The sequence below is a fragment of the Chamaea fasciata genome, unplaced genomic scaffold, assembly GCF_029207755.1.
Source record: "Chamaea fasciata isolate MVZ Bird 193981 ecotype frontalis unplaced genomic scaffold, bChaFas1.0.hap1 SCAF_8, whole genome shotgun sequence".
Lineage (NCBI taxonomy): Eukaryota > Metazoa > Chordata > Aves > Passeriformes > Sylviidae > Chamaea > Chamaea fasciata.
In genome coordinates this window covers 12,690,702-12,711,665 of record NW_027094093.1, presented here as the reverse complement: position 1 = coordinate 12,711,665, position 20,964 = coordinate 12,690,702, and the positions used below count along the sequence as shown (strand labels likewise).

General features: G+C 39.3%; 1 protein-coding gene across 1 annotated transcript in view; it reads right to left on the bottom strand.

Moving 5' to 3' along the window:
* BMPR2 (bone morphogenetic protein receptor type 2) overlaps window positions 1-20,964 on the bottom strand; it is a 107,010-nt gene that overhangs the window by 51,437 nt on the left and 34,609 nt on the right. The window contains exons 2-3 of the mRNA XM_066189703.1: window positions 2,864-3,037; window positions 1,415-1,594 (exon numbers count right to left, since the gene is read on the bottom strand). Coding sequence (XP_066045800.1) covers window positions 1,415-1,594; window positions 2,864-3,037 — 354 coding nt within the window. The remainder of the gene's footprint in view (window positions 1-1,414; window positions 1,595-2,863; window positions 3,038-20,964) is intronic.

Sequence of the window (20,964 nt, the reverse complement as noted above, 5' to 3'; positions counted from 1 at the left end):
TCTCATCACTCAAAAACTGAATTAATTCAGCTTGTAATTTTATCATTTGAGAAGAACAAGCACAAGTCATTTTGTAAGAACTTGGTCTTTCTGTTTTGGGGAGACAGAAAGGGACAAGGAATTACCTTTACATCTGGTTTTCCTCCTGGCTGATTTCCCCGCACAGCACTAACTCCAGTCACATTTGGAGAGCCCAATCTGATGCTCTTACCAAAGTCAAGCAGAGTCTGTTCTGCACTGCACAGTGACACTGATTCTAAATGGTGATTGTTTACTGGTTCTACAAACAGTACTCTCAAGCAAAAGGCAGCATTTACCAACTTTCTTTACTCATTCAGATTGTACACACTTTCCAAGTTAAAGACTGCTAGTTTTTAGCATGCCAAACCCTCAGTTTGATCCAACTTCCTTACAAATACTAGACCCTACAGCCATTTTTGAAAGCACCAGTGATAAGTATCAGTATCTTCACACTGATGTTAATTCACACACTATCATTCCCAAACACAAACTATTCTTTTTGCACTCTACAGCTGTAAATGCTATCCAAATACACACCTTCATTTCACAAAATACTTTCCACTGATAAAGAACTCTTGACATACAGAACAGTTATCCTCGATTTACATACCTAACTTTATTCAACTTCCCTTTCACAATTCTTATTCAGCAAAGGCCATCCAAATGTTTAGAATAGGCCACTAACTCTGCTTCTTAACAGGTTCTTCACTTTCGGAACAAAGCATAACAGTGTGCCTGCTAGTTATGATCTTGCTTCTTTCTGTCATACCAGATTAAGGGGTCTGATCCCTTGATTTGGATCTGTATGTTAGGCTGATTTTATAATAAATAACTGAACAGAAAATTACATTGCTTAAACTAGTATTCTTTGAACATCATGTCAAAGGTAGCCCTTACCAGAGACAGGCAAAAGAAAGAAGTCAGATTTCAGAGACTGTTGGAGAGAACTTCAGCAGTCTGATACAAGACCAGTTCTATCACTCAAAACTACCTGTGATTCATGACTGAACAGACAGGCCAAACTTTCCAAAGGTACCATAGTGTTAATGAAACCACTGGCCTGTTCTCAACAGAAGTCGTGAATCTTCTGAATACCTCCTTAGGCTTATGAGGTTGGGCATCAAAATAACAAAACACACAAGATTAGAGACCATTTTAAAAAATATAATCTGCATTCAGCAGTTGCCTATACAAACAATCCTCCTGTAAGCATTTAACTCGTTCTTTGTGGAGCAATGTGGAATATGAGTGCAACAAACTTCCTAAGGGAAAGCTCTGCTCTGTTTGCCATCTCTGTTACACAGAAAGGTCACAGGTTTCACATTTAACAGTACCATAAAAGGCTCTTCCCCTAAAATCTTTATACCATGAAAAGACAGAGACACAAACTTACTGTAAGGTGTTGTATCAGTAGGGTCAGGAGGTGGGAAGTTTTCTGTGAAGTTGACATTGCACAAGTCTGTACTACAGCAGCAGAAGCGGTATGTTCCATTCTGAATCAAGGAAGGGGTGGTTGTAACTATACACTCTTCAAAGTGACACTCCTGTGGGTCTCCTATATGAGACCAGCAACCTGTAAAAAGAAGCAAATGACAGATTTTTTTTAAAAGTAAGCATTAAATTAGTTCTGACTGGATAAACACTCCTACAGAAATCCATACATTATCTAATTAAATATTACAGAGTGGGGTGAAGACAGTTATCATAACTTGCTTGTCTGACTTTACTACCACCTTTTAAAACAAAACCTGAAGAATTTTGGAACTCCCCATAGCCAAGGAGAAGAAAATGTGGGCAGGGATGAATGCCAACAGAGGTGTCCAGTTGTTGCCTTAATATGATAACCCTGAATTTCTGAGCCTTCTAAGCAGAAGTATGCCATTCCTCATCCCTCTGATACCACAGACCATATCACCACTCCCTGGTCCACGGTCTAAATGAATTGTGACCTAGTCCCTTCCTCAGGCCACAGGACTGCATCTACACCTTGGTGCTCCTCGCATAATTTTCAAAATTCTGCCCTTCCTCATTGTCAGCATCAATGGACTTTTCTACAGGATCACAATTTATTGTCTGGTTAATACCAGCTCCTTTGTCCCTGCAGCAACTGTTTGTTCCCATGTAGGGTCAAAAGCAGTTAAATGTCATTTATCCACAAATACCTGGAAGGGAAAGAGACAGCAGTGGGGCAGAGGTGAGCAGCCAGGCTGCTCCCTTCCCCAGATTGCCAGATCAAACAGGAATCATGGACTACAACTCCACAGGCTGTTTGTAATACCAGCTGCATTTTCATTCAGCCTTATAAGACATTAACTTGCATCCAAGTAAAAAGAGCAAAGTCCCTGAAAATGGTAACCAAAACATGTCTCCAGAAACTGCAAAGCCCTTCACCCCTCCTACCTTCATTCTCCCCACAGAACAGCCCTGAATTACAGTACTGATATGCGAACTACAGCTGCAATTTCCTTTGTAAACAAACATCCAATCAAGATGAATATACACTTTGTACTTAGCAAGACACTGTTAAATTTATCATTGCATCAATATACATCCACTGAAATTCAAGAAAGCCATCTTCCTCTGGACATCCTATATAACAAGAAATTTGAATGCTTCTTTCAACTGTACATTGATGTCTTTGGTCTCTTTTAGAAGTCATCCATTTCAAACAAACTTTCTGTACACATTAAAAATTGTTAAAAGGGAAGCTTAAAATTATGCATTTCGAAAACGTGCAAGAAATCCAGTTTTGCAGCTGTGCAGCTTTGTATCAGCTGGCTAGATCACAAAGAGGTGAAATAACTAACAAAACTACTGCACTAAACCTGAACTGTTTACATACCTTGTTTTACAAGATGTATGTCTCCTTCTCGTGTTTTTTCCCAAAGTCCATAGCAGGTACTACCTTTCAGGCACAAAATGGTGCCATTCTCCTGGGAGATTCGGCTCTCACTGATTCCATGGTCCTGCTGATATGGGTCTTTAAATGCACACAGCCGCTCCTCACTCTGTGTAGCTTTAGCCAAAGAAAGAAAAATAATTTTTGTCAGTGATTCCATGCATAAAATATTAACTTTAATAAAAAGATCATGAAGGTCTTCTGAAAAGATACATTCAAAAAAAGCTAGATGTGTAATTACAAGGCACTTAGATACTAGTCAGAAGTGCAGCTCGGCAGACATCCAGTCACAGCAAGAATTTGTACTGCATATTTCAACAAGTAGATTTCATTCAGTTCTTAAACTCCCATCAAAGCACTGGCAGCAAAAAGATGCAAGATGAAGTAGATTGGTCTTTTGGGAAAAACAGATTTTGAACTTAAAGTAAAATTATAGCATATGTAATTGTAAATTATTAAAGGTACTGTATAAAATAACTCCTCACAGATGGTTTATTTCTTTGATCATTCTTCAGCACTGGCCCCAAAGAAACCATGTTTCAGCAAGGCAGACTTAGTGCAAAAACACTGCTTCACTCTGTCACCAGCACAGTGAGTGGGTAAGAAAAACCAAGAGACTTGGATACATGTGTCTCACTTCTAAGGCTCACTTCTATTTTACTATTCATTAGGAGTCAAAATTTGTAATTCTTTTATGCTGAGACAACCATAAATTGCTGTACTTTTCAGGCCAGCACTCTGTCAGTGCTTCCCTGTTTATTCTGTAGCAGCAGCAACTAAAATAGCCCAACTTGGCTGATTTTTCTACTGGTCTGATAGAGCGTGTGTGATCAGTCGAGCTGCGTGTCAGCTCAGTGGGGGTAAAACTCTCAGCTGAGGAGAAGGAACTTCTTAAACCGGTGTAATTCAAACACTTGCAGCTCCACACACTCCAAGAACCTGGCTGGCAGTCCATGCTGCTCACCCACCTCTCTGAACTCTGGTCAGTGCACTATTAACACTTTCCATCTGGTACTACAGTTCTGCAATGATAAACACATTTATTATGAGGCAGTGACTCACTTGATATTCAAAAAGTCAGTCGCCTAAATTTCATATCCAATTTTTTTTAAAATCACTCTGAGCAGAGTTAGTCAAGTTACTGAGTACAAAAAGGTCACACATTAACAGCCAGCACATGCTGCCTCCAGCAGAACTTGCCAGTTGCACGCTGTAGTTTTATTCTCAGAACAGCTGAGTATGCCAGGCGTGAAGCATCTGTGCTGCATTCTCTGCTCCATGACATGGGACTGGCCAAGAAACAGCGTACGAAAGGACAGGACCCTGCTGCCGTAAGGGAACTGGATCTGACTAACTTCTTGAAAATTCAAAGACAAAAAAACTGCCACAGAATTACAATTTTCAAGACACAATAGGACAAAAGTATACAGCCTTGTGAAATAGGACGTATCTGCTCTGAGGGACAGCAGGAAGGTTTTAAAACCTGTTGCATATGATAGCTGAGTGGGGCTAAGGCCATCCAAGATCTGGCTGTTTACAAAATGCTCAAATTGCTGCAAGATAAGCCCTTTCATAACTTGCCTTTGTGAAAAATTATTTTAAAAGAACAGAATTTCTGAAACAGCCACATAAATCTGGTTTCCTTATTCAAAAAGAAAAGTAATTCCAGGAAAGTCCACTTCAGTAATACCTCAATATGTTAAAAAAAACAACAAAAAACCCCTTTGAGCCCATGAACTAACAGAAGAAGAAAAAAGACCAAAACAAAACCTTTTGAATTTGCCTTGGACTCAGAAAAAAAATAATGATATGTATCATGTCTGTGCTCCACTGACTGAGACAGCTTTAATTGCTTACTTTTCAGGTCTTTCAGTCTTTCTATAAAACTCCTAGGATCAAGGTTGAGAGGTAAGAATGAGAAGATACTCAAAAAAAGAGAAGCTATTAAGAGTCTTTCTAGATGCTGTCCAACCATACATGTACTACAGAAAACACAAGTAACTACCAAAGGCTTTTCTGATTTAAAAAGACTGCATTGCCCTATAAGAATACCTGCAGAGGGGAGGATGGGGCAAGCATGAGAAAACACAACACAGAGCTAGCAACCTGAGTGTCTATCAATTTTCTTGCAAAGTAATAAAAATACAAGTTAACTTGACACAATTTAATGTCAGATGATCTCAGTGGGAAACTTTTCCAACAAAAAATAAAGGTTACTCATCCAACAACTAGAGTTTTCATGCTGATCACTGCACATTCCTGCTTCGATTATAGCTTGGAGAAGCATGGCCCCTGTGGGAGCAGTACCCACTGCAATACTCTGCTGACCCCTTCCCTGATGGCACAGAACATCTGGAGAACAGGGGACATGGAACAAAAGCTACTTTATTTTTCTCTATGGCCTCTGTATGTTCATTGTTGAAGCTGAAGTGCCGAAGAAAATTGGGTAGGGCATTCAGATGTACAGAAACCATCTTGCAGAACAACAGAATAGATGAGCTGCTTCAGTTACTGCTCATTTCAGTACATTCCTGCTCTGGGATTTTTTTCTTCCTGGCAGTGGAAACTACTCAGATTCAAGAACTTTTAGTGCTGGAATACTTCTAGGTCAGGTCTTGAAAGCAGCCCCTAGCCTAGGTGAGTATGCTTATATGCCTTAAACCTTGCCCAAAAGAAGAACTACAAAAAACTATTACAAAAATCACACAAAAGTGCTGGAGTCCCTCTTTGTAAGCTGACCTATTTCAACAGAAATCTTACTCTTCAAGGTAAAATACGGTTGCTCATTTGGATTTCCACATGTTCCACATGGATAATGTTGTTTGTCAGTTTTCAGTCATCACGGGAACGGAGAGGTATGCAGGGTGCATTCAGTGCCGAAACACATCTCCCTGTCCCTTGGCAGCTGCGCACCTGCAGCATTTGAGGGCAGCCACCAACACTCTCTGTAGCAGCTTAGCTGGAAACAATTCCAAAGCTGCTTCTCCTTGATTGGAGATATTAGAAAACCATCTAGATACAGTCCCAGGCAGCTCTAGGTGACCCTGCCTCAGCAAGGAGTTGGACAAGATGACCTTCAGAGGTCCCTCTCAACCTCAACCGTTCTGCAATCCTTGCATGTCTCCAAGTACTCAATGTGCAGCAAACAAGCCACAAAAATTATTTCTCAGCTGGGCTACTTGCTCTTTTTTGTCTCCAAGGCAGGTGAGATGGTAGGACAAGACTAGAACTACTGGATTCTCTTGTTTGTCTTCAGTTCAAATAGATCCAAATAGACCCAAGGAAATACCTTAATGTTAAGATCTTCATTAAACAGCAAGAGCAATTAAAAGAAATAACTTCTCCTTTGAAGACTGAGGCTCCTGAACTGTTCTATTTGATACATCCAGTTCACTTGCTACCTGTCAGAAACACGAAGGGCAAAGTCCCTGCCGACATGTGTGCTCACCAGATATTAGGGAGCCATGAGCAGTCCACTGTACGGTGCTTACAGATTTTTCCTTACAGATTTCACAGATCCAAGCTGCACCAGCAATGTATCCTCAAATCAGTAAAATGCAGAAGCCATTTACAGATCAAGCTATGCAGTGTATCTGCCCAGACATGAAATGTCCCAGCATACAAACGCAACCAAGACCTAGCACCAAAGTAAGTGGCAGCATAGGTTTCACAGGACATACAGGACATGGCTGAAGTCATCCTTTAAAACCCTGAATTTACCTTTATAAGGCAAATTTCATAGTAAACTCTGTTTGTTCATCACATAGAACTCATTAGACATTCAGATCTTTTCTAATTAACCCTTTTATGAAATTTCATGAGAGATTTTGAAATAAATAAATGGCAACTGAATCCCTACACGTCATACACCACTGAAAAATTTGCTACTGGAGAAACTGTAGAAGCAACAGATAGGCTGACACTGAAGAGGACAAAAAATTAAACTTAAACAACAAATTATGAAGGATTAATAATGAAATGTCAATTTTCCATTCCTCCTGTATTTGCATACCAGACAAACGATGTCAAAATAATTCAACAAAAATAAAATGAATTCAAGCTTCTGTTGTCTCATCCTGCAGAGATTTCTAACAAAGACAAGAGGAGAAGGCACCGTTCCCAGAAGTTCTACCACGGGAAAAACCAACAAGAGCACGGCAAGCTCTTCAATTCCCTATCATAAACCAGAAAAAAAAAACAAACCTCAAAATGAGTTTTGCTGCTCTCCAGCCCATTTTACACCTCTATGTATCCAAAAACGAACTTTTATATACAGTTTCAGAAACAAATATGAGTGGCATTTGAATCAAATATGGGTGCTCCAAGCAGTCCTCCAAGAAACAGTAAATGTTCTCAGCTCTCCTGCTTGGCTGCCACTCCCGGTGAGTCTGATCACCACACACACCTGTAACAGACTTCACTCCAAACAGACTATGAGTTGTTGTTATACTCCAGGAGGAGAATGGGTTAACAGCCTACAATAAATGACTTTCCTGGAATCACAAAGGAACTGGGAATTGTCCATCGTTTCCCAAGTCCATCCTCTGGTTCATACATACTGTCACAGTGGTCTGGGGGCATAGAGTTCATCCCCACACCCCTACACAGCCACAAGAAAGAGGACCAGGGCTTCAAGAATTTCCTTTTGGCATACTGCTCAGGTGATTTACCATCTTAGAATTAGTCAGTTCTACTGTCAACAAAAAAAGATCTGAACGTTATCAGGGAAAAAACGCTATATAGATTTTTTCAGTATTTTCTCCCTGTAATCATGATGTTATTTCCACCTGCTCAGAAACAGAGAACTGATTCACACTGATAAGTGAAATCTGTCTGTTCACTACAAAAACACCTTGAGATGTTTACTATTTGAGTATTTGCCTTTCCTCCCCCCACTAAAGATATTTCTGAACAGCAAAGAACAGCAGAAAATTACAAGTGCATCCCACTATGTCAGAAATGGCGAATGCGACTACCACACAATTCAGCCATACTAGGATGAGTTTAAACAAATGAATACATCGCTGCAGGTTTTAATATAGCAATTCTTTCACGATCACTGCATGTTCTAGGAAAACAACTATTGAAAACAATGAAAGAGAAATACCAAAAGTTACAGGAATCCAACTGCAAATCCTTAGAACATGAGTCATGTTTTCACTAATAGCATCGGAAGTCACTTGCATTAGTACTTAACTGATGCTTCCTGACCTTGCGTCTATTCAATGCAGTACATAGAATTCACATCGAGTGCAAACAGAGGGGGAAAGGAACAAGAAAAAAAAAAAAAAGACTTAAAAGTTACTCGAATGTTACTCCATGGTCTAACCATTGGGAACAAAGATAAATAAATAAAACACTTGCCACTCTATGACTAATGCCAGGCAAAACATTTTGTGACTCAATAGTCACAAGTAAAAGAATGTGAGAACAGTCTGACTGAAGACAAACCAGCACGCAATCTACAAGAACAGACCTGCTGGCATCACAGACCACACACAGGGGCACCATGTTGGTAATTACATCAACTGCCTTTAAGTCCATATAGGTAACGACTTTTAAAAAAGGCAAGGAAAAAAAAGTTTCTGAGCATTTGTTCGCCTGTAATGGGATTTCTTTAAATACAGGCCACCATACATTCAACTGGGAATCTCAGTAGGCTGCAACAGATTTGTTTTCAAAGACTGACATTTTTTTCTGTAACTTGCCCTTTCAATTAGTGAGATTTTCATCAGAACAGCCATAGACACAAAACCTGTTTTATTTTGGCCCTGTCAGCTTTCTGTGGAGCTCTTTTATTTACACAATAGGGGGAAATATCATTGCCCTCGAGACAGGGTTATGAGATAGTTTGCATTATGAAGACACATGCTATTAGAAGGAAGGTATATATCAGGAAGATCCTCTGAGTGTATCTTCTCAAATACTGATAGCTGAATTCTGGTTTGATGTACAGAGAAACAGAATCTTGAAGAAATCATTACTTAGCAAGAACTCTAATGTTGCTTTTTTAATCTTTTTCTCCTCAGAGGCTTTAATTACAAATATTTCTACAGTGTATCCACTTATATTAAAATATATCATAAGCAGATGTCTTTTGAAGGAAGTCATGCTTCTTCAGACAGACCACCCTCAATAGCAACTTAGAGTGGGAGGAAAAAAAGCTTAACTACTGGTAATCTCCCACATTATTTATACTTCCAGTATTCTGGTTTGTAGCATGTTTGACCAACTGAACAGCAGGGCTCTGCACTGACTGGTCAGAAAAACAAATAAATTGTCTGCCTAAGGATTAGACATGAGGACACGAAGGTGTAAACCAACCTGAAATGGGCGGGAGACTTTCTGAGCAGGAGCTCAGGAGCAGCGCAGTGCAACACAAAGCCAGGGAACGTTTGGTCAGGCAGGCTGCACAGCCCAATGCTTTACAACAAACACCCACATGAGAAGCCCTCCAGATGGGCTCCAAAACACAACCACTGGAGTAGTATATTAAAGACGGGAAGATGAAATAATGGAAATTTGCACAAGAGAATACAGCAGAACTTCTGGGAAAGAGGCAGGAAAGTAAAAAATGCTCCAGAAATTTACATCTGTGGTAAATTTACATATTTTCCTCTCCTCCTAAGAAAAAGAGGGGAAATAAAAGCCATCATAATCACTAATTATTTTACAGAACATAAGATGTACCTCAAGATACACAGTAAAATATATTTTGACAATAAATCCTTTACAGTTTATACTCAGTGTTAAAATCTGGAATAATCTGTTCACAGTACTACATGTCCTTAGCCTTCACTGATGAAAATTATTTTGGTTTTGTCTGCTTTTGCTGACTAACATCACAGTTTCAAGTGCTGGCAATTACACAGAGCCAGGCTTTGATTGAGAAGTAGTGCCAAAACTAAAATGAATGCTAGTACTGATACCCATTTCAAAGTGATTGACTGCACACGCAGATGACAAAATAACTTATGTTCACTACGATGTCCTTTGCCCTCAAAACAGACTAGAAAATTCAAGCGTCTTTTTTCTGTACATTGATATACATGGTATTTCCTTCTCAATCTAGCCTTCGAGCAAGCAAGTAAATATGAAATCCGTTTTCTTCCCTTGCTCACTTTCTAACACAGTGTTGTCGGCTGAACAAGGCTGATCAGTGAAGCCTTTTCCTGTTGAGTTTTCTTCAGCAGTCCTAGGGTCTCCTGGTGTTTCAGCTTCATTCTGAAGAACCAGTGGTCTGCTAGCACTAAATAAGTGCAACAGAGCCAGATCATGTGGCAGCTGTGATTGAGTCATGCTGTGCTAAAGGTTCACCTTTTGCTTTCCACTCAGGCACTGCCGTCTCAGACCACTTTGGTACATAGTCCATGGCTTCCTCTGGGACCAGCTGACCCTCCTGCCACAACCTCACTGGCTCCTGGCTACCAACATGTGCCCCCATTGCAGCCTTACATTAGTATTATACACCTCTGACCAGATGCATCTGCCATACCAGGAATTTCACTAATTGGAATTAATGGAAATAGCGACGGATGGAGAGGCCAAAAAGTAAATTGTCAACTCAAATTCTGTACTGAAGGCCTTGTTCTCCTTTTACCCAAATTTACTCTCAAAGGAAGTGTTGCCTTAGAAGAACCCAGCTTATGCAAGAGAAGCCACGCAGCAAAGAACCAGGATGGCAGAGATTTATTGCTAGCAGCTGACAAATTATGTAGTTCCCAAACGCTGCCAGATTTTATGAAAAAATACCTGAGTTTATTGCCAATAAACCATGTCACTGCCTTATTTCTACAACTTTCTAAATGTTTCTGAGGACCACCTGACCAGTTTGCTGTGCAAACCTCATGGAAACCAGACATTACCACAGATGCAAAATTTTATCCATCTAGTGAAGAGCACGAGACATGGTGGTAAGAAAGCTAGCAACACCTTAATTTTGGGTCAAAATTAAAAAACATCAAGTGAATTTGAACAGTTAATACTGCTTTACATCAAGAGGCTGAGCATTTTTCAGCTGATATGGGAAGAGATTCGAGCTGAATCTGCGATGAGAACATTGACTCAGCCAGGGTCAGAGAAGGACAAACTGCGGAATTAAACCCAAGTGTCCTGAAGTCTCAACTGCAGCCATAGCAAGTTGACCTTTGACTACTTGGGCCACTAATCAGAGCTTCCCCCAATGCATACAACTAAACAAGAAAAAGAATCTACCTCTCACAGTGATTCAGCATTTTCCTAAACACTGTTGAATAGCTGTTTTCAGCCGGTACACACTTAGGACATTTGTTTTCATTGTAAAAGTCTGTCTAGTCCAGCAGGTTTCTTTCTTCCATCTTTCCCCCCCTCTGCTAAACTCCCACTGGTTTTTAACGAGACAGAATTAAAACAAAAGGCATATACCAAGAAGGCAGTGGGAAAAGGTTATCAATCTGACCAATATGGAATTCCTAAATAACCTGCTAGCTGTGAAAAAGCCCCTCTGGTATGTTAAAAAAAAACTGTAACAGTTTCTTAGCTCAGTGATTACACAGGACTGATGACATTTTATCACACAACTTGGCACTTAAGAAACAATTAAAGGCTTTATAGCGAGAGACTGCAGCAGGTTTCTTGGTCTTGTAAAAACAGCAAAATGTCATGGCATTTTAGCATTCACTTCATTAAGCTTTAAAATAACTCATCTTTGTCATCAGACTTCAACTTAGAGCCATTTCCAAAAACTTTTCATTTCATATTAAAGCAAAATCCAGTCAGTGTGATCTATATGGAAACGCAAGGGTGCAAGCACACACAAAAAGTCTTCTGAAAAAGCTGTTAAGCTCAAATACTCAAAAGTAGTTGCAAAGTAGCATAAAATGTGATGAAACCATTAAATACCATAAAAGTGTCAAATCATGGAATATGTTTAACACTCACTTAAGGGAGAACCTAATCTGCTAATCTAAACACATTAGTGGAGGACAAAGCATAAAAAAATTACCCTCAACTCCAAATGCTTATTTTAAAAGAATCTTAGAGCTTCCACGAAATTAATAAAGTTGAAGATTATGATTTTCTGTGAGAATTCACATGGCAAAGAACAACCTTATGGCTTCAAATCACACTGACTGGTTTGCACTGTCTTCTTGTCTCAAGATGAAACGATTTTTGCTTATTTTACACCGTGAGCAAACAGGAATTCCAGTCTTTACACACAGTTGAATCACCTCAGAGACAATCTACTCACACACTCACAACGCAGAGCAAGAAAAAATTTCAATGAAAAGTATTTTGCAAGCCAGCTTTAAGTATACCTTCCACTTTATTTAAAAATTATTCCAACATGCACCAAAGGTCGTTTAAACCCAGATTTCTAGAAAAGTACAGGGAAGGGAGTAGCTGGCCTTCACTGACTCAGTAGGATTTTAGACATGCAACTTTTCAAGGTCTTGGAAAAATACCAGTTTACTTAATCTGAAAGAGTGACTAAATTATAAGATTAAAACTAGTCTAGCATTTTTCCAATATTTTTAAATATATTTTTCACTTCCTAAACGACTGTCTCCATTGAAAGAAAAAAATAAGTAAGTTCATGTTACTGTTTAGCAATTATGTCAGAACAGAAATCACCACAGCCTTAGTCACACATAATCTTTTCCAGTGGCCAGTGTCTATTCATGGAACTGAAAAAGCCTGAATTCTTTATCTTTGCCCTAGACTGGAGTTCAGGGATTTTTTTCTGGGTATGAGCGTCTGGCTTTTGTTTATCTGGGCTGTCAAAGTAAAGTATCTGCACAGAATAACACAGGAAACTCTGCAGCAAAAGCAACAGTAAAGCAAACTAATGATGTGGTATTTATCCCCCAAATTCAGATATAACAGACTTCCCACAGCAAAATTGCTTATTTCAGACTCCGCTTTACGTTCTCCCTGAAAAAGATCTGCTACTTGGTAATCCCCTAACACATGCAATGTATCCACTTTTCTACCTAGCAGGGATGCCATTTCTACTGCAGATATTACTGAAACAGTTCTGGAGAACTTTTCAGTACCTTAAATCTGGGAAAAGACAGAAGCCATAGAGCCTGTCTCTTACAGCACATTACAACAATTTTCTTCCTATAAACATTTTTAGGACGCTTAGACTACTGTGAATATACTGAAACATTCAAAAACTGGCAAACATTCTTCAACCTGAAGCTACAAGGAAATTAAGCTCTGGAATCATTAATAATATTTTGCCCTCAGACAGAAGCATAATTTATTTGGCTTTGAAATCTTAAACCCTGAAGAAAATGACAAGAGCAGCAAAAGGCAGAAACCAGCTTCTACCCTGACATGCTTCACGAGGGTTTGAAGCTTCTCACCTTTCCAGAATTCCTCACAGAACATATGTTTAAGTTCAAAAACATCTCAAGTCTTTTTCTTCAAGACATTCATTAGTATGCCGGAGAACAGCCCACAAACCATTGTTATCTTGAGTCAGGAGCACGGTCAACACGAGAGCTCCGCAGGCACCTTAACGCAGCCAGCACAAGGTGAAAGGCAGCTTACGCAGAGGACGGACTATCAAGGACCTGTAAGAGATTGTGGGCTGCTACAGGAACTTGGGACTTACTTCAAACACTCCTACTTTGTGTTCCTTTACTGAGAGCAGGAATGGAAAGAATTGTCAGCTAAAGGTATTTATGGTGTTTGTTGAACTGGTCAAAACCAGAAAATATTGACTTTTGCTTCTGTTAGATTCAAGGTTATCAGCCTATTGAACAGAGGTCACTGTTCATATATTTCTTGATGTTACAGTGCTTAAATTGTTAGAAATTTATGGGCACAGCACTGAAGTATTTAAAATCAACTCATAAATTTTCTTTATGCATTTATTCTTTTCCATTTAAATCTTTGTTGTACCAAAACCAACTTTGCTGGCTAAGAAGGAGATACAGGCAAACTTTTATAGACTTTGTATAGTCAGAAAAAAAATCAGTGTCTAGTCAAGACAAGCTCTTCATTAACTTCTGATTTCTAAACTTAGGCAGATAAAAAGGGCATGGTTGGTACACACAGACAAGCCCGGATTACTGAACACCCTTATTTCAAGGACTGGCTTTCACATACTGAAGTACGGTACGTCACACCAAGGAACCAAACTTCTGGGGACAAGGAAACGTTAAAAAAAAAATTAAACAGAAGTAGATTGTTTTTAATTATCTTTGTTGATGCTAACGACAGGAAACATGGAAAAGGGCACTCCCAAAATAGACACTCAAGGAAAAGAGTGCGATCAACTTGCTTAACATTTTGCATTGCACACCTGAGGATGATGGCTAGAGCGATGCTCCAAAGACCATCTGAACTCCTCACCCTACACATACACCTCAGGTAGCACAGGTTAAAACACCTCACAAGACTCAGCAGAAGTGTGAGCAGAAAACATCAGATTCTTCAGGTCCCAAGCCTGCCTGATGCACCAACCAGCTGCTGCAGGGGCGTGCACAGAGCCAGGCTGTGCGGGGGCTCCCCCACACACACTGCAGCTCTCTACCACAGACACAGACAAGATCAGCATTTCAGTCCAGGAGAGTTGGAACTTTTTCTGATTCAGACCTACTTAAAGGGCAGGAAACAAGCACAAACAGCATCCTGGCATTTGGGACTAGTAAGGAAGGACCAACACCGAATCTCATTATGACAACCAAAAAACCCGCAACAGCATAGAGGCTTTACAATGGCAGAATTTACCAGGAAAGAGGGGGTTTCCTCTGGTTTCACTTTTTTTTTTAAAGACTTCAGTCTTTCAACACCACAAAGTGTTATATACATTTATTACAGGGACACCGAACAAATATTACTCAGTTGATTTGGTGTCTTCTGAAACAAAATTGTGATCAAATAATTTGTTAGCCTCTACTGAGAACATTTTCACTTATGACTGGGGACATAGTTTAGTGGTGAACACAGAGGCGCTGGGTTAACGCTTAGACTTGTTAATCTTAGAGGCCTTTTCCAACCTGAATGATCCTATGATTCTATGAACTGATAAATTTCTCTCTTTAAGTTGAACTAGAAATGTTAGAAAGCAATATAACCTGCAACAAATATTTAAACAGCATCTTTAAATAAATTCAGATCAGGTTTATTAACTCATGTACTTATTTCCTTACAAACTGGCTCTAATTTATGAAAATTAAAGTGTAACATTAAAAAACAGTCATGTTTGCACATGCATTATTTATGTTTTTTTACAAAAAATACATGGTTGTACAGATTACTGCATATTTTAAGTAATCCATATGTACCTACAAAGTAGGTTTTCTATTCTTTTTAACAGATTTGTATAAAGGAAAACTTACTTGCAATCTCTCTGTAAATAAGAGATCCTGATCTGAGCCTGAATTACTTGACAGGGTGATAAGCCACATAAGGACAATTTCTGGTGATTAAAATACAAATCCTTTCAGTGTTAAATGAATTAAAGTTCAATATTTTGCGAAGCAGTTTTAGGACAGACATGTCTTTCATTTTTTCCCTTTAAATATAAACATAGGTATCAAAAAAGGGAAAAACCCAGAAAATACACAACTCATAACCTGAATATGTGTTTTGGAGTCTTAAGGCAAGATATAATTTATTCTACAATATTCACTAAACGCATTTACAGGATCAGACAGGTTTTCTGAATCTCTGAGACAAACTAAGACTGCAATCAAAGGATTAGCAAACCAGCTGCCTATGTGCCATTACAGCTGATTATCATAGACTGTAGACAGCTAGCTCACTTGGAAAGTGCTTTCAGGAATACTCCATTGTTGCCATAGAGAAGGGTATAGACGGATAATGTGATAACAACTCATTATTTTAGTTATTATATATAAAAAGGGAACTTATGTATTAGGAATTGCATGAGGTTTTAGAAGATCTTGTTATAAACTACATTTACAGTAAAACTTGACAAAACAAAGAACTGGAGGCTTAGTAAACACTACCATCCAGAGCTAAGGATGCCATGCAGTGAAGATTTGACTTCAGCCTTCTCCTCCAATCTCACTAAAAACTAAACCAACGCCAAAATGCATCTTATCATGAGATCTTACTACCTTATACATGCTAGAACAAAAACATGGAAAGAGAAAAACACTGAACAATTTGGAAGCTACAGGCTTATCTTCAAAATGTTTTCAAGTATCTTTTCAGTTCATGTGTAGAAAAAACAGTGAAAGAGAAACTTCCAAGAGCCCTCAATAAAAAACTGACCTTGTTATTAAATAGTCCTCTAATAGTTTGCTCTGTCCAAATACTTTTCCCTCCCTAAGGCTATGAGAAAGAAGTATTGTTCTTAGTGGAGACTGAGCTTCTACTAAACAGGAAAGCAGCAGAACTCAGCATATTTAAAAAGCTACTGATGTGTTTACAGCATTGCTTACAAAAAAAAGGAAGTGTCTTTAGTTTTCTGGTGACACTAGTAACCAACTTACTTCATCCCTCAGGCTGGTGGGAAAATAAAAAATAATGTTAGCAGAGTAGAGCTGTGTATCTCTATCAGAAGTATGGACATGGCATTCTTCTTGCTGCATATGGTTTACTTTGAGTAATACTGGCTTTAGTCAATTTAATTTGAAATTATGTATTAAATTCTAAGATTCCTGTACAGGGAGAAAAACAGGATCGTCTTGATCACAGTATCTAGCTGTTGATATGGCTTCTCTATCTTAGAAGAGGAAGCCAAAGTCAGAATTTCACAGCCAGTCAAAAAAGGACAGACTGCCTAGGGGAAACTACAGAAGTTTAAATATGCACCAGTTATTCAAAGCACAGCCTTCCAGAAAGCTTTTAGATTAAACAGATTATTCCTTCCTACTTGCTTCTTCTCTAGTTTGTCTTTTCTCCCTCACCTTCTGGGGATTTAAAGGTCTTTGAACATCCCGTGTCGGAGATAAGATGAAACAACAGCCATTCAGTTTTTAAATGCTGTCTGAACTAGGCAGACTAGTTTAAGAAAAGCAGCTTACCATAGTTTTATCCTCAGCTTCTTTGTTTACAACACGGTTACCCTCCAGATCTTGCTTGCTGTCTCTATCCCATAATACTGAAAGGTAAACCTCTCAGGTTTGCAAGCTTTTTTCACTCTTACATAAAATCTCTTGAAATCCACCTCCCTATCCATTCATCCAGATGTCTAAGAAGGTCTAAACACAAGTTCATCCACACTGCCTTTGTCTTCCTTATTTTTAAAAGCGGTATTTTCCATTACACCTTTTTTCCTAATTCACAGTTGCACATCATTGAGGACAACGAGGATGAGAAAACAGGAAATACTTTGATTGATGTGGGGTTTAATGTTACCCAGTCACTGTATTATTCAGGGACCAGAAAACACTAACAGAAATTAAATGAAGAAGATCCCAACAACAGAATCTGTTGGATCTCACAGAGGAAATAAAAAGGAGCTCATGCTCAGCTTCATTAATCCTTTCCCCCTGGCCCCCTGCCTGTAATTAGTATGTTGTAAGTGCTCTCTGAGCACACTGGACCATAAGGATGTATGACACAGGTATCAACGCTGAATTGAAAGTAAAATAATGAAAATGTTGGCAAATAAATCAGTCTTTTCTCTGTGAAGAGGAGAACAGAACACAAAACACAAACACAAAAATTCGGGTCAGGTCGTCTTTGTAGAGTAATAGCAAAGGAAAATGAAGAAAGTCCAACAAAGGAAACGTGCAATTGCTACCATCTGACAATAAACCAGTGACCACCAGTTACAGAGGAAAAGGAGCATTCCATGGATCAAAAAAAGAGGAATTAATTCAGTCATGTCTGAGCTTTCTCTACCTAATAAGCAGAAAAACACCATTCCCTTCAGCTGAAGCTCTCTTGGTTCAATACAAAGCCAAACAAGGAAGCATGGGACAAATGTAAATAAAATTCTAAACAAAAATAATTGTGGTATTTTTTTCTGTGCATGAAAATCAAGTTTCAGGGTATTTTCAACACTACAGAAAAATGTTAACAGGACACAACAGTTCTCAAGCTTTGCGAAAATACTAACTTGTAACTGAAAACAGACAAGGTAAGTACAGTGAAATTCAGCAATCTCTGAACACACAGAGTAGCTTACTCATAAGATACCATCATTATAATAGTAGTATTTGGACTTAAAAAGCTACTGAAACAATGAATGCAGAATCTGTCCCACGACATTTAAAGTTCCAGATAGGTTTTACACCACCACAGACGTGATTATTATGTACCTTTCCACCTCTCTGTTGCACCCCTGAAGCAGTAAGGTTTTCTCTCTTACTATTCCTCCCCTTGATGCTTAACCTCGTTGTACATTACCTTTCAAAGCCCCACCACACTCAGTCCCCCATCAATTTTTTTTTTCAACCTGCTAATCATTTCTGTGCCTGCTCCTCCCCTGGTGCATTTGATAGCAGCTGCCAGTTTCTCTCTTAAGCACCACGACGCCTTTTCTAGGTCACTCTATACATACAGCACAGTTCCTGTGAGCAGCTGCCAAGTCACCGTCACTCTCACCTGATTTTATTCAAGCTCGTGCAGATATTAATTTCCACCACAATGTACGTCCACAATGAAGAAATTAGTTCCTCTTTTTAAAACCATTAAAAAAGTACCAGCAAGACCCCCACACTAACAGAGGCATTAAATTGCCACGACACATGGCTCCATTGTGACTGTCTTTGGCATTCTTCAGCCTGTGACCTGGCCTCCACACTTCAGTATTTTTTGCCATGAGTCATTTCACTGTGTCTTTATTCTGATTATTAATAAACTGAGACAGGATCCAACTCAGGCTTTCATCCAAATACATATCAAAACCATTAAAATAAGAAAGATAAAATCCATCCCGGTTACTATCATGTTGCCTGTTATCACGAAGTTCTTATCAAGGTCCCTATTCAGGAGAAGCAATTTGTTCTCTCATTTTATGGGATAACACATGTAACTCCAGAATCTGAGGGAGGGGAGGTGAGGACTTTCCAGAGATCTCTGTGGGGCCCAGTAAATGGACTGGCACAAGCACCCACTGTGGAAGATTGTCTTTGGTGACCCCAGGTGAGCCTGCCAGGCAAACCCACAAACTGACCCTGGAGCTCAGGCTGATGGGCATCCACCAGTGGATGGGCACAGCACTGCAGTAAGAGTGACAGCAGAGGGGATTTACCCCACTGGTTTGTTTCTACCCACACAAAATCAGTCCCTTTCTTAACTCTGTGTCTGCTCCATAACTTAGAGACACCAGATGCTGAAACAAGAGAAGTTCTTTTTTACAAACTCTGCCCTCCTCTCTCACCAATCATAAAACATTGCTCACTTGCAATTTCCAGTCAAATTTCAGAGAAAAGTAAAGGCCTCATGGATACTCATTTCCCCAGAGTTCAAAGAAAGCATGTTGGGTAGAGGCAAGTGGCACCAGAACCACACCAATGGAAAGAAAAGGTGCACAAGAGATTTTACAGCCAAAGGAAAGATTACTTAGAAGTGCTTCCTACTTTATCTCAGCACAGCAGTTCTCAGAGGACCTCTGGCAAACACAGTGCTCCCAATGTGGCCAGAACTTTTCCCATCATCAGATCTAATCCACATTTCTCACTTCCAGAACTTTTTTAGCATACTCATGTAACCATTTACACTTTACTCAAATTATACTGAAATTAAGTTCTGGTCAAGTGCCAAATGGCAGTGCTAGAGGTGAATACTATGTCAGGGTGGAAGCTGAGAAACACTGCAGAGGTCTCTCTGCTCCTTCTCAGCAGAGCAAACAGCTTCCCAACCAAGATCAGTTGCAATGGAACAGGGAGGCAATGGAAGAATAGCCACATGCAATGTCTTGTTGTGATTTAATCTAAGCTCAGCCATACACTCCTCACAGCAGCGTCTGTTTCTAAAGCATTACAAACAACTGAATCCTATGGGATCAACGCACACACATCCCCATCACCTTCTGCTGAAGCACACACTCACAGTAATCCTACAGTGGCACAAGCAGCATCTTAAAAGAATCAAGAATTTTGTCTATTAAAACCCCAAACTTACACTTGGCAGTAGGATGAACAGAGCAGACATTCTTTCCATTTCATACAGTTTTCTTGACATGCATAAATTGATTTAAAAGATTACACTCCAGACACCATTTAAAGCTAAATGAATCTGAGGCTGACAATTTTTATTTTCTTAAGCTTTACTTTTTATATGGGTTCAAAGAAAATAAGTATTGAAAAACATCACTGCAAGCATCACTATAGCAACTGCAGCTCTTGAAACTTCCTTGATGCAACACACTCAGATTCCAGATGGAACGAAATGCCATGTCTATCTTGCTTTTCTAAGGAGCCTCTCTTTCCTATAAAGCCTTCAAAGACTAGCAGGGACATCTGCTGCAGAAGTTGCTCTTGCAAAGACCACACAGACTTGGATAAATTCACCTACTTTCACAGTTCTGAAAAGAAATAAAGCAATCAATATCCACACTCAAATGCCTGCAGGAAATGTCACTAGAACAAGAAAAGAGTTATGCAAGGTATTTATTTGAGTCCCTTTACAACCCAAGGGTTGACCTCATTAAAGTCAGAGGCAGTTTTGCCACATATTTCAGCAGAGCCAGAATTCCACATTTACAGGAGATTTCTCTGGTAGCCCAGCCCTTTGACTCACCACACTGCATCCAGGGTATTTTGTAACATTTCATGACATCTGCTGCAAACCAATTCTGCCTAACTACCTGGATGCGATTCGCAGAAAAGGTAGTGTATCTTTGAATCAAAATCTTGGAAAAGACTAATAGCAATAATAATTTTTTTAAAAGTACTATGGAGACTGTAAACAGATCCAGGGTTGTTTTACCTGAAGGGAAAGACAGAAGACTGGAGTACAGGTACTATTGGTTTATCTTTTTTATGCAGCCATTCAGGGGTAAATAACAGACAATTGTGTATTTTGATCATTGGTTCCACCATTCCGAATGAAATTCAATGTTATGGAAGCAAGAAAAATCAAAAGATCCTTTCAGGTGCCAGTACAAACTATAACTTCCATTTTAATAT